This window comes from Echinops telfairi, unplaced genomic scaffold, assembly GCF_000313985.2.
Source record: "Echinops telfairi isolate 266 unplaced genomic scaffold, ASM31398v2 ScPeMD7_655;HRSCAF=1070, whole genome shotgun sequence".
NCBI classification, from domain to species: domain Eukaryota; kingdom Metazoa; phylum Chordata; class Mammalia; order Afrosoricida; family Tenrecidae; genus Echinops; species Echinops telfairi.
In genome coordinates this window covers 21209313-21222397 of record NW_022104553.1, presented here as the reverse complement: position 1 = coordinate 21222397, position 13085 = coordinate 21209313, and the positions used below count along the sequence as shown (strand labels likewise).

Genomic DNA, 13085 nt, shown 5'->3' with positions numbered 1-13085 from the left:
CAGTGTAGCTCCATGTGGCTTGTCAGCAGGAATGTCTTGCAGGGAGAGTCTATGTGTCCTGTCCGCAGTGAGCTATTCACCTCTGTAGCACCTCCAAGTGAGGTCATCAAGCTGCGACCTGATTGACAGGCTAAACTCCACTCTTCACTCTCAGCCGTCTCAAGTGGACACCAGATGACGTCACTACCACAGGATTTAATACATGCCGCATATCATTCCATATTTCAGTCCATCAAGGAGAATTGTGTGGTTGCTGCCACAGTCAGCTTCCGAGCATTCTCTCTCTACATGGACTCCTTGACATCGTCTCCCTTTTCCCGTTACCCCCCACCTCCACCACTGTATCCCCCTTCCCCCAAACCCCATTATGCTACTTGCTGCCCTTATAGGTTAATCAATCCTGGGTTTCACAGACTGAAAAACAGAAGGTTCAGCATCATTACTAACACTCTTTCTCTCTGGACATACACCACACTGACCGGCGAACAAAACCGCACGTTCTCCCTAAGGAAACAACTTGCTCTGTGTAAACACAACCCAAGTATACACCCTGAACTCATCCGCGACCCTCCGTGATGCTCTGTGTTGACGTACACTTTGTCACATTTAATGCACAGCGCTCGAGCCGCTGGTTCGACACCTGGTAAGGGTCGCTTGGGTCAGTCATTATGTCTATCTGTCCACTTGATGTCCACTTTAAATTTTTTTTAAGTGTTTTGGTTGCTGTTGTTGATTAAGAACTGTTGGACTCTGCTTGTATTTATCGCTGAAGTAATACCTTCACGGACAAAACCGACGTACGGGATTAACACTCAGTGTACACTGGTGCCAAGTTGGCACACCTCTGTAAAGACAGACAGGCATACCACACAGGGAACTTCAAGATTTAGGAGGCTTAACAGAAAGTGAATTTGGGTATAGCTTTGCCTCGTGAAATGGATAAAAGTTAGCATTGACCAATAGGAGGTCCACGTACACGGTTTCTGTCATTTTCCTTGAGGAAATTGAGGACCCGAAACCCAGTGTTAGCAGGACCCCTTTTTACCTTCCAGTGTTTTCACGGAAGATTCTGTAGCAGCATTGCGATCAAAGGCGGGGTGAGCTACAAAACAGAATTTCACATTCTCCTGGGACCAGGCTTCCTGGAGCCATGGACAGAGGAAACCACACAGTTATTGACCCAACCGACCCTCACGCCGAATCAGCCCCCCAGGTTCTCTAAACCAAGCCGCAGTGGAGCGAAATTCATGCAGAATGGCAGCCTGGAGCACGGTGGGCTTTCAAAGGACAGACAGGCAGGCTACCCGGTTTCTATGCAAGGGAGCAGAACTGCTCCGAAAAGGGGGCCCCCACGTAGTTGCACAACCAGAAGAATGCATCCTGTGTCCCTGGATTTTGCTGGGTTAGGTTTCCAACAACGATATAACCCCAAAAGTGCCCTGGTTTGGTTGATGAAAATCCAAGGCCACCTACGAGGAAGTTCACATCTCACGTCTGCTGACTCACCGTGTGGACCTCGAGCACGTTGCTTTTCCCCGCAGCCTCAGTTTACCCAACTAGAAAACAGATGAGAACCCTTTCTCTCTATGCAGCTCCATCGTGCCCTGAAACTTTTTAAAAAAATTATTATCATAAAGTCCTTGTGTGATCATTCTAGGAGTCAGGTCATCTGTAAGGCATCCACGAGCCCTAGGGGCACGTTCGTGTGCATGCAAACCATGAAGAGACTGCTCCATCACACACGTGTGATCATGTGGGCAGCAGCATGTCTGGGGCTCAAAGCCACGAGCCCCTCTGCAGGGGCTTCTCCTCCCGGAAAGAGCCTCCGAAGCCCATAGGGGCAGTTCTACCTGTCCTGTTGGGTTGCTCTGAGTCGACTTGGACCCAGCGGCAGTGAGTGTTGCGTTTATAAGGAGTCTTGGTGACAGGGTAGGATAAACATTGGGTCACTCCCAAGGTCGGCAGGTGGTTCAAATCCACCCACCGCCACTGGCCACTCCGTGGGGAAAAGATGCGCCTATCTGCCCCCGCAAAGGTTGACAGCCGCCGACGCCCCACAGAAGGCTGTCCCGAGCGAGTCCGGGTCGGCCCTGCGGCGGTGAGTTTGGTCCGAGAGGCCATCTGTAGGTCTGCCTCTATTGATGGAGCCTTCTCGGGACAAGAGTCCTGGTCCCTTGCTGTCTCACACGCTTGGCGGTTTTCACTGGTTGCCAATCACGGTATCTGTGGGAAAGAAAACAAAAAAAGAACCGTGAAAACCGAACGCACGTTTTGAGACGTGTGTCTACGTAACGTTCCTGTCTCCACTCAAAGAGGAGGACGCACTGTTTGAACGAGAAACCCGAGGAGCCTTGTCACCGGTCAGCGCTTGGCGGCCCTCAGTGCTGAGCCCACCCAGCACTTCCACGAGGCCCCCAAACTGCAAAGATTTCAGCTGGGAGCATCCCTCCGCAGAGCAGCTGGGCTTTGTTACAAGGGGCAAGGGGTGGGGTGGGGTGGGGGCTGGTGGGAGTCAGGTCAGCTCTAAAGCAGCAGAGTGGGAGGTCCCTGAGTCTCATCAGTCAGGAGCAGAGAGCTGGATGGGGACAGACTTCACTCCCTCTCCCTTCCTCTTGCATTTCTGAATCTGCCTATCTGTCCGCCGTCCGTCCTTCTGTCTGTCTCTGGCTGCTTCCTTTTTCCCATCCCCTTGAACTGAATGGGCCTTTCGACTAACCCCATCTCCCTCTCCCTCTCCCTCACCTCGGCAGCTGCTGGCGGAGGAGAAGGCCGCCGTGCTCCGGGCTGTGGAGGAGCGGGAGCGGGTGGAGGCTGAGGGCCGGGAGCGTGAGGCCCGGGCCCTGGCCCAGACACAGGCCCTGGCAGAAGAGCAGGAGGCCCGGGAGGAGGTGGAGCGGCAGAACCGGGCCCTGCGGGCGGAGATGGAGGCCCTGCTGAGCAGCAAGGATGACGTCGGCAAGAGCGTGAGTAGAGGGTCAGGCGCCCCGCTGGCCAGCGGCCCACCCATGGGTGCCCCGTGAGTCACAGCCTTGAGCAGCGCCCCCCCAAGGGTGTGTGTTCTGTTCTGCACACGTTGAGGTCTCCCTGCGCCCGAATCCCATACACCAGCAGCAAGAACATGAGTGTGAGTGGGGACACCAGTCCCCAGGACACACAGGTGAGTGCCCACGTGCCTGTCCGGACAGGATGCCAAGAGACACGTGAACACACGTGCATGCTCACACACACAGCAGTAAGAGCACCGTCCATCAAAGTTGTGTGTACACACACACACATGGACCAAGAAGGAATCTGCACCCCAACCACATGCACAGAGCATGAGTAGAATGTTCCCTTAGACCCGTGCATGTTCACGTGGACGCAGCACACGGGAGCCGCTCCCCAGACCCGTGTGCTCACGTGCATGTGCGCCGTGTGAAGAGAATTCTCGCCAAGGCCCATATCTTCATGTTGGCGGAGCATAGGTGACCCGCTCCCCAGACACGTTCGTGTGCATGCTAACCATGAAGAGACTGCTCCATCACACACGTGTGATCCTGCGGGCAGCAGCATGTCTAAGGCTTGGATTTACTCCTCCCTGAAAGGCCGGGGAGCCCCCAGGCTTCGGACAAAGCGGAAGTGAGTGGTTGTGGCTTGGTGCTCTCTGTGGGGTCCGGCACAGGCCCGCGGTCCTCAGTCTGGGAGCTCTGTGCGCCTCAGCCAGCTTCACACATGATTCCTGAACAAGCCCCAGGGATGTAAGCTCACAGTGCCCCGCTTACAAAGCCCGCTCCCCAATACTACGACGGACCCCCGGGCACGACATCGGGAGGTGGGATGAATTTTTGAATGCCCAGCCGACCATCTGCTCTGTAGAGGTTCCTGAGTCACAACAGAAAGTTCTGTGAAATTGACCAAGGTCCACGTGGAGAGGGCCCATGTGTGGCCACCCTCACAGACCCCAGAACTGGGGTCTCAACAGACAAGTGGACGGCGCCTTTCCCCCACCCCCATCAGCAGAGGAGCCTGGCTGGGGGGCCCTGGGTGACTGGTAGGGGGTGGGGCAGGCTAGTACCCCATGGGGTAGGGTGGGCCCCCGTGTGCTCAGTCTCATTGCTCCCCGCCAGGTGCATGAGCTGGAGCGAGCCCGCCGGGTGGCCGAACAGGCAGCCAGCGACCTGCGGACCCAGGTGACGGAGCTGGAGGACGAGCTGACAGCAGCCGAGGACGCCAAGCTGCGCCTGGAGGTGACCGTGCAGGCCCTCAAGGCCCAGCATGAGCGAGACCTGCAGGGCCGAGACGAGGCCGGTGAAGAGAGACGCCGGCAGCTGGCCAAGCAGGTATTGGGGAGGGGTCCCCAGAGCCCAGACCCAGCTGGGGAAGGGGCCCGATGTCCCAGCCCCTTCCCCACTCAATAGACTTGGCCCCAAAGACCCTCCTGCCAACCAGCCATCTTCCCCCACAAAGCCGCCTCCCCGTCCTCCATCCATGTCCGCGCTGCACCTCCCCTGTGCACTATGCATCCCAGCCTCCGTTCACCTCTCCACTGACCCTGTCCTGCATTATCCAGCCTCCCTGCCCCGTCCAGCTGCCTGTGCACAGCCTCGCCCCCATAGTGCCCCGCCCTCCCAGGCACCAATACACCATTCCAACCACCCAGCCACCGGGTGTCTCTGCACAGCCACACCAAAGCCACCAGCCTTCTCCCTGCGCCCCGCCTGCCCCCCAGCAGCGGCCCAGCTAGCTCCTGACAGCCTCTGCTCACGCTCACGCTCATGTAGGGACCAGCTGCCCTGCCCTGCCCCGTCCCTCCCCTACCACAGCTTCCTCACCCTCACTCCACTGGGTGTGGCGTCCTGTGTCCCCCAGGGGATTCATCTGGGTCAGCTCTGAGGGTCAGGAAGACTCCGAGGAGTCTGGTGGGCAGCAGGTGGACAGGACCCAGTGAGGCTGGGGGCCAGGAGGCTGGGGAGGGGCCCTGGTGCTCTTCAGCTCCGCTGTCCCAGGTCACAGCCCCGATGCGTGCCCGTGGCATTGTCCTGGCACGCTGGGGGCTGCAGAAAGCTCAAGGGCCCCCCGGCAGCTGTGTGAGGATAGGCTGGAAGGGGGTGCCAGGGCAAGGGCCTGGAGAGGTGAGGTGGGGGCTTGAGCTGGGGCCTGCGGGGTGGACTGCTATGCCCTTAGCATGCAGAGGACCCAGGGGCCCTGGGCTCCCTGGGTTACGCGTTGGGCTAACGCTAACGGTAAGGCTAGCCTGCCGCGGCTCCTTGCTCCGGTGGGGAGGCGCAGTCTGAGATCCCCCAGGGGCAGTTCTATGCCGCCCCATCGGGACGCCGTCAACTCGATGGCACTGGGTTGGGGTTTCTTTGGGGGAGCTTGTAGAGGTCGCCTGGGCGCCCTGTCCCCTGACCCGGCCCCTCCTGTGCCCCAGCTGAGGGACGCCGAGCTGGAGCGGGATGAGGAGCGCAAGCAGAGGGCGATGGCGGTGGCCGCCCGCAAGAAGCTGGAAGCGGAGCTGGAGGAACTGAAGGCTCAGACGGCGGCCGCGGGGCAGGGCAGGGAGGAGGCCGGGAAGCAGCTTCGCAAGATGCAGGTGAGGGCTCCGCCCCGCCCGCCCCGCCCCTGCCCATCCCGATTGGGCAACCACCTGTGTGAGCGCCCGTGCCGTGGGGGCTTCCCCGTAATGAGGCCGCTTGTTGGTGCCGTCGAGTTGGCCCCGACTCACGGCGGCCCCGCGTGCAAGGGAACGAATCACTGCCCGGCCTTGCTCCGCCCGCACCGTCGGTTGCAGCCTCTGCCTCCATCCATCTCCTCCCCCAGGGCCGCGCCGCCTCTACCTGGCATGCTGTCCTTCTGCAGGGACCCGTCTCTCCTCTCTAGGCAACAGGCCCAACGTCTATGAGGCCACGCGTGCCGTTCTTGCTTTCAGGGGGGTCGCTCTGGGCACACCTCGTCCAAGATAGATTTGTCTGCCCTTCCGGCAGCCCCGGGCGCTTTCCGTGTGGGCACGTAAAGCAGCACACGGTGCTGGGTGCACTGCGACCGAGCAACCCCGGTTTGGCAAGACCCCTCCGGCCGGCCCAGGCAGAAACACTGCCAGCCTCCCCCGCCCCGCACAAAGGGAAAACAGATGCCCGGCAAATACTAACTAGAGCAGTTCCATCGACAACAGCCAGGGACGAAGCAGCTAAGCCGGCTGGCTGTGGGCCTGTGCCTCGCCCTCGCTGCCTCAGTTTCCCCATCTGTAAGCCAGGATTGATCAATGTCCCCACCCCCAGGGTTGTGAGTCTAAAGGGAGCAAATTGGGAGCCGGTGCATGTAGAGGGGAGGGGTCTACGGGAAGTTTGCGGTGAGATGGAAATGAAAAGGTATGAGAATTTGCACTGCCAACTTTTTGAGGCCCCACCCCCACCCCCACTTGCCCTCAGAGAATAGGGCTCAGCTAGGACCTGCCCAGGTGACTTGGACCTTGGTGCCTGGCTCTGCAAGGCAGGTGCAACCGTTGAGATGGGGTGGGGGTGTGGGGGACACCTCCCAGCGAGGCAAGCCTGGCTGAGCCCGCCCCCCACCCCCAGGCCCAGATGAAGGAACTGTGGCGGGAGGTGGAGGATTACCGCACCTCTCGGGAGGAGATCTTTGCCCAGAACAAGGAAAGCGAAAAGCGCCTCAAGGGGCTGGAGGCCGAGGTGCTGAGGCTGCAGGAGGTGAGATGGGGCCGGTGGGCGGGGCCTCAGGCGTGGGCGGGGCCCACCGCAGACTGCCTCCAATGCCAGCCAGCAGGCGGGACCACCTGCGTGCTGCTTCAAATAGCAGCCAAGGGATGGGGCCAAGGGACTTCCAGAAACCACCTCATGGGATGGGTGGTAGGTGGGTCCAACCACACTACCTAGGTGCCAGCTGGGGGCGTGGCTAAACACTTTGGCCTCAAAGACAGTCCAAGGGGTGGGAATTTTGTCCTGGGAGGCACCCCCCCTCCGTGGATCCATGAGGGCTGTGAGCCAGGCTGGGAGGGGCAGAGGCCGCCCCCACGCCCAGCTCTGGGCATTGGGCCATCTAAAGGCCCTGATGAGCATGAGGGGACTGGGCTGGGCGGCAGGAGCTGGACACAGTTGGGCCAGGAGCTCAGGGGACAGAGTTTGAAGATGACCTTCAGGACCTGTGTTAGCACAGGAACAAGGCCACAGCATGCTGTGGAAAAGGACCTGTGTTAGCACAGGAACAAGGCCACAGCATGCTGTGGAAAAGGCCGAGAGAACTGGGGCAGGGGCAGGGAGGGAGTGAGAATGGCACCTGGCCATTGACCGCCCATTTCCACCCCATTACAGGAACTCGCTGCTTCAGACCGTGCCCGGCGTCATGCCCAGCAGGAGCGGGACGAGATGGCGGATGAGGTGGCCAGCGGCAACCTAAGCAAGTGAGTGGCCTACGGTAGGCTAGGGCAGGGCACTGCCTGCTGGACCCCCTGCCTCACCTCACCCCTCCCCCTCCCCTAGGGCAGCGCTTCTGGAGGAGAAGCGGCAGCTGGAGGTGCGCCTGGGGCAGATGGAGGAGGAGCTGGATGAGGAGCAGAGCAACGCAGAGCTGGTCAACGACCGCTACCACAAGCTGCTCCTGCAGGTGAGCCCACCTGCCGCCCCAGCCACCCTGGCTGGGAACCCACCCCTCCCCCCACTCACCCGAAACCACAGCCCCTTATCCAACAGCCTTCGGAAAGGAGGGGATATTTGAGTTGGGTTTTGAAGGTTGAATAGGAGTCTGCAAAAGGTATCAAGAAAGGCACAATTCACTCACTCACTCGTCTTTCTGGCTTTTCTCAAGGTCTGGATCCGGAGATGAAGTACGTGGGGTCTTTACAGAGAATTATGACTCACACACACACACACACACACACACACCTGCCCCCCACCCACCCCCCATCCTGACGACAGGGAATTCCCTAGGGAAGTCAGACATGGGACCATTAGGGGGCCCCATGTGTGCTGAGGAGAACCGCTCCACGTGTGGTCATGGAAGCGACCTGGACCCAGAAGAGAGAGGGGTGGAGGGCACCCATCTATTAAGTTCTCACAAAGATAAACCGAGGCCAAGCCAGAGAGAAAGAAAAGCGGAAGTGTATTCTGGGCTTCCCTGGAGAGATTCACGGAGTCTAACAGGGAGTCAGAGAACCTGAGCTTCCCCGGAGGGAGAGGAGAGAAGGGAAAGGGAGAGAAAGAAACGGGAGCGAGCCTTGAACTCCTGGGTGGACTCCACGGCCCCCACTGGGGACACCCGAGAAGAAGTCGTGCTCATCTGTGGTGGAGATTGAGTTTTAAACTGGTCAGGAGGGGAGGAGGGAAAGCAATACAGGAGGGGTAGAAACCGCAGGTGGGCAAATAGGAAGGGGAGAGGGTTTGCAGCTGTGGGGGCTCTAATGGGTCTCCTTCCATAAAACTTCTGAGGCCAGGGTGGTGCTTTGATTGTTGCTTTTGGTGCTGAGGCAGATGGCTCACTGATCTGCGGCCCCCTGGAATTATCCGCCTTGGTCCAATAGGGGTAGGCAGGCTTTTCCTAATGTCCTCCGACCGGTACCTGACCCAACACCGTCTAGAGGGAAGAGGACGGGGTCTTTCCAGAGGAGGCCAAAAGAGCATTTGGAAGAGGGAAGATGTGCCTGGGATTTTAGCTCAGCAGACAGGCAAAAGCACTTTCGGGGCTGCAGTTCCACCCTTACACTTGTTGGCAAGGGCATCGCCATTTGCCCCATCTTGTCATCTGCGGGAATATTGTGGGAGGAAGGGTGGGAGGAAGGGACCACTGGGAGACTTGACCTCTGCCTTTTGGGGACACATGAAACCCTGCCTTTGGTGACTTTCCACGCGCCACCTTGTGACTTCCTTCTGCCCCGTGTGCCGGTGAGGCCGGGATGGTCGGAAGTCTGAATCAGCCTGGGGCTGACTCACTTCCCTGCCGTGGCCCCAGCAAGCACTCGGGCTGTGGCAGTTCTGGAAGCTGGGAGAAGCAGCAGGGACTCTTAGAAGAAGGCCTTTGTTTACACATTCACCTTGTAGCATCCAAGTGCTTGCCCATGCTCCCATACCACCCTTATTGGGACCCCCTGGGCCTGGTGGAAAGGCAGTTCCTGCCCCCCCCCCCCCACACACACACAGCGTCCTGCCTCCCCCCTCCCCCCCAGACTTGCTGAGGGAGGGAGGGGCCCTGGCATCCTCTGCATTCTTGTCACAAGCACCCCAGGTGATCCTGGTGCAAACAAAAGTGTGAGAACTGTTGGAATAGGCTCATTCACAGTCAGAGGTAGAGGTAGAATTTATAGCCTGGAGACAAGTCTGTGAGCATCTTGTGAATGTATTAAAATAGCCCACAGAGCATCAGCCGTAGGGTTAAAAGGCGGGGCCATCAGGGCTACGGGCAGCTAGATCAAAGAAAAGTTAGTGGGGGCACTGAATCTTCCATGCCTAGCGCTCCCTTACCTCTGCGTTCCATGGCCCTGGACCCACTCCATCCTGGGAGGGAAGCACCTGGGTGTTAAGACCACCCTGTTGGAGCTCCAGAGCACAGCCTGCCTTTCCCTCTGCCCACAGGTGGAGTCCCTGACCACGGAGCTGTCAGGGGAGCGCAGCTTCTCTGCCAAGGCCGAGAGTGCTCGGCAGCAGCTGGAACGCCAGATCCAGGAGCTCCGGGGGCGCCTTGGCGAGGAGGACGCTGGGGCCCGAGCTCGCCAGAAGATGACCATCGCTGCCCTGGAGTCTAAGCTGGCCCAGGCTGAGGAGCAGCTGGAGCAAGAGACCAGGTGGGCAGACAGGAGCTGTGTCACCTGCACCTGGCTTGGAAACGCCAGAAAGGCATTCGAGAGGGCGATGTCTGCAGATGTCCCCTTATCATTTGAGAGTGTGGAAGCTCTGCCTTCTCCATTGTGCCACATAGGGGAGACGACGGGGTCAGGAACAGCCCAAGACATGGGTCGGGTTCGTTCAGCACATCATCTTTTAAGCAAGTGTAGTACCTTTGGGCGGCAAGTAAGTGGCCCACCACAGAGTGTGACAGAAACAAGTGTGTCAGGGAGCTGCAGCTGCCTAAGAAGCCATTCTAAAACGTATACCGCCCCAAAAATTAAAAATTAAAAAAAATAAATCAAACGTACACAGCTACTCTTCTCTACTGCTCATGAGGCCCCGAGTTGGCCAGCAGAGTCTGCTGCTCAGAGATGGATGAGGCTCACCTAGGTATCTTTGGTTAGCTTAGGGTAACCTAAGAATAGATCTACTACTGGCCTTAATTGGACACCCACATATCCTAGGCCTTGTCTGGGACAATGAGGCCGACTTGACCCTGGCACTGCCCGGCACTCATCCTCGAATCGGGTCAGCTAGTCCACAATTGTTCATAGTGCATACCTGGAGACCCAAGGATGACTGAGAACGGGTGAGAGGGTCCAGGAGGCCCTCACCTTCGGAACTGGTGCAATGTCACTGTTGCTGCAGCCCATTGACCAAAGTGAGTCATGTGGTCAGCCCAGAGCCCAGGCAGCAGGGCAGTCGATCACCCCTCCTGATGGGAGCAGCGGCAAAGCCACATGGCAACAGAAGGGAGAGAACACAGGGCCTCCTGAGTTTTGTTTGTCTTGCTTTGGCCATCAGTCTATCACAAAACGGAATTTCCCTTCACTCACATGGATAAGTCCGGAGCTGGGCAACTGGAACGATGTCAGAATTTGAGGTGGTCAACTGGTCTTTACCTCACCGCCACACACCGGCTGCACTCTCTCCAAGCATCAGACCCCCCACATATCCATATCCCCAAACCCATGGGAGCGTGGGTCTTAGCTTCAGGAAACCTGTTGAAGAGCCAGCAGGCGTTAAGGCAGGGTGTAGCTGCCGGTTGTGCCCTGAGGAAACTGGGAGCCAGCCAGAGATGGGACAGATTGATTGCAGAGGCCACTCCTTATGCAGGGCAGCCACTGGACAAGGACAACCCTGAGGGCCAAACGCCTGGGCAGTGCCTACACTGACCGTGTCCCTCGCTGCCCCTCTTCTCAGGGAGCGCATCCTGTCAGGCAAGCTAGTGCGCCGAGCGGAGAAGCGTCTCAAAGAAGTGGTGATTCAGGTGGAGGAGGAGCGGCGAGTGGCTGACCAGCTTCGGGACCAGGTAAGCGATGACCTTCATCAGGGAACTCTGGGGAGAGGGGCGGTCACTGACCAATAAATAGCCTGCACCATCTATGGAGGTGGTGAGCTCTCCAGCACAAGAGGCAGCAAACAGGTGCCAGACCAAAACCAAGGGCAAACAACATACTTCCATAGGCTGTGCACCTGCAGTAGTAGCTGGGCAATGACTTTCCAGGCTGGAATCTAGAAAGGAGCCTAGCTTGGGGTCAATGCGACCACCATGAGGGAAGACATTAAATTCTACCCAGAGGCTTGACCAAGGCTAAAATGACAAGATAGATATTGAAAGATTGCCCCATGCCTGGCGCTGTGCAGAAGACCTATCTCTTGATGTATAGACTCCCATCACAGCTCTGTAAGGTCTGCACGTTTATTTCCCATATGACTGATGTAAGGAAACGGAGGCAAAGGGAGGTGAACTCACTTGCTCAAAATTATTTAAATAGGAAAGAGTGGAGCCAGGATCCCAACTCTAGCGCTGTGGCTCCAGAGCCTGTGTCTGTACATTTTTATTGAGCCGAACCACTCCGGCCCAACCACTGTACTAACTGCTTGTTCAAAAATATGTGCACGCAGCTCTCCATGTACTGTGTCACAAATGGGGAGATGAAAACTTTAGGAGAAAGAATTTTCTCAAAGTAAGTAGGTTTCAGAACCGGGATACGTGATCAGACACAGCACAGCTGTGGCCTTAAAAGCTCAGCCGCATTTCAGTCACAATTCGTGAAGAGCCACGACATGCGAGGAGTGTTCGAGGCCAGTGACACAGAGGACTGGGAATGAGACAGGGTCAGTCTCTGCCTTAGTGGGTTCACATTTTCAACATGAGTAAAAACGCAACGTGGAAACTGATGGTAGCAATTGTGCACTACTGCTTGAAGTGAATGAATTATGGAATGATATATGTATTACTTTCAATTACTAAATTTAAGTAACTAAATACAAGAATAAAGAACAGCCCGATTAAAAAAGAAAAGGAATAAGAGTGTGACGAGGACTGTGAAAAAAATGCGTGAAGGGAGGAAGAGACACAGGATTGAGGGGCCATCTTCAGCCTGGGAGGCTAGAAGACCGCTCGGAGAAGGTGACACCTGAGCCCAGACCTGAAGGGTGAGAGGAAGCGGGCAGAGGGAACAGCAGAGTTAAAGACGAGTTTAGAGCAAGAAGCCGACCAAAGTGGCTCAAGAGAATGGGACGGGACATTGAATTTTAAGGAGCCAGATTAGATGTGTCTCCTCCCTGAGAGAGACGGTGGGTGGTACAGCCAGGGAATAGTCTATGGAAAGTTATTCGGGTTGGGGTTTATGGGGAGAAGAGAAATAAATGGTCAAGGCCTAGAGTCTTGCTCGTGGGAGCCAGGGGAGAGCTTAAGTCGGCAGGGGAGGGGTTAGCGCTGGCCATCCAGACCCTCAGCGACCTTGTGGATTGGGACAGGCTGAGGAGGACCATCCCTCTCCACGGCCCCACGCAGAGCACGGGGGTCAGGAGCAACCAAAGATGCGGGTCAGCTTGAGGTGCCTGGCACCATCCTTGGTACCGCTGTGCCTCGGATGAGTAAGATCTGAGCAGAGAACAGAGGACAAGGACGGGGCGGGGCAGAGTCGGGGTGCAGGGGGAACCCAGCCAGGAGGCAGGCATCCCTGTCCTGACCCCTCCCCGCGTCTCCCCAAGCTGGAGAAGGGGAACCTCCGCGTGAAGCAGCTGAAGCGGCAGCTGGAGGAGGCCGAGGACGAGGCCTCGCGGGCTCAGGCCGGCCGCCGGCGGCTGCAGCGGGAGCTGGAGGACGTGACCGAGTCCGCCGAGTCCATGAACCGAGAGGTGACCACGCTGAGGAACCGGCTCCGGTACGGCTGTCCCTGAACAAGTCCCACCCTGCAAGGGGGCCGCCCCCTCTTTCCACAGACCCAGGACCACCAGAAACTGAGGGCCCACTGAGTGGCACGT

The 13085-nt window shown here is 57.8% G+C and overlaps 1 protein-coding gene across 1 annotated transcript in view; it reads left to right on the top strand.

The window, feature by feature from the left end:
• The window catches only part of MYH14 (myosin heavy chain 14), a 78177-nt gene that overhangs the window by 63656 nt on the left and 1436 nt on the right, over positions 1–13085 (top strand). Inside the window, exons 27-35 of the mRNA XM_045292625.1 lie at positions 2751–2963; positions 4107–4319; positions 5411–5572; positions 6555–6683; positions 7305–7393; positions 7473–7596; positions 9558–9766; positions 11013–11121; positions 12813–12985. Of these exons, the coding sequence (XP_045148560.1) occupies positions 2751–2963; positions 4107–4319; positions 5411–5572; positions 6555–6683; positions 7305–7393; positions 7473–7596; positions 9558–9766; positions 11013–11121; positions 12813–12985 (1421 nt within the window). The remainder of the gene's footprint in view (positions 1–2750; positions 2964–4106; positions 4320–5410; positions 5573–6554; positions 6684–7304; positions 7394–7472; positions 7597–9557; positions 9767–11012; positions 11122–12812; positions 12986–13085) is intronic.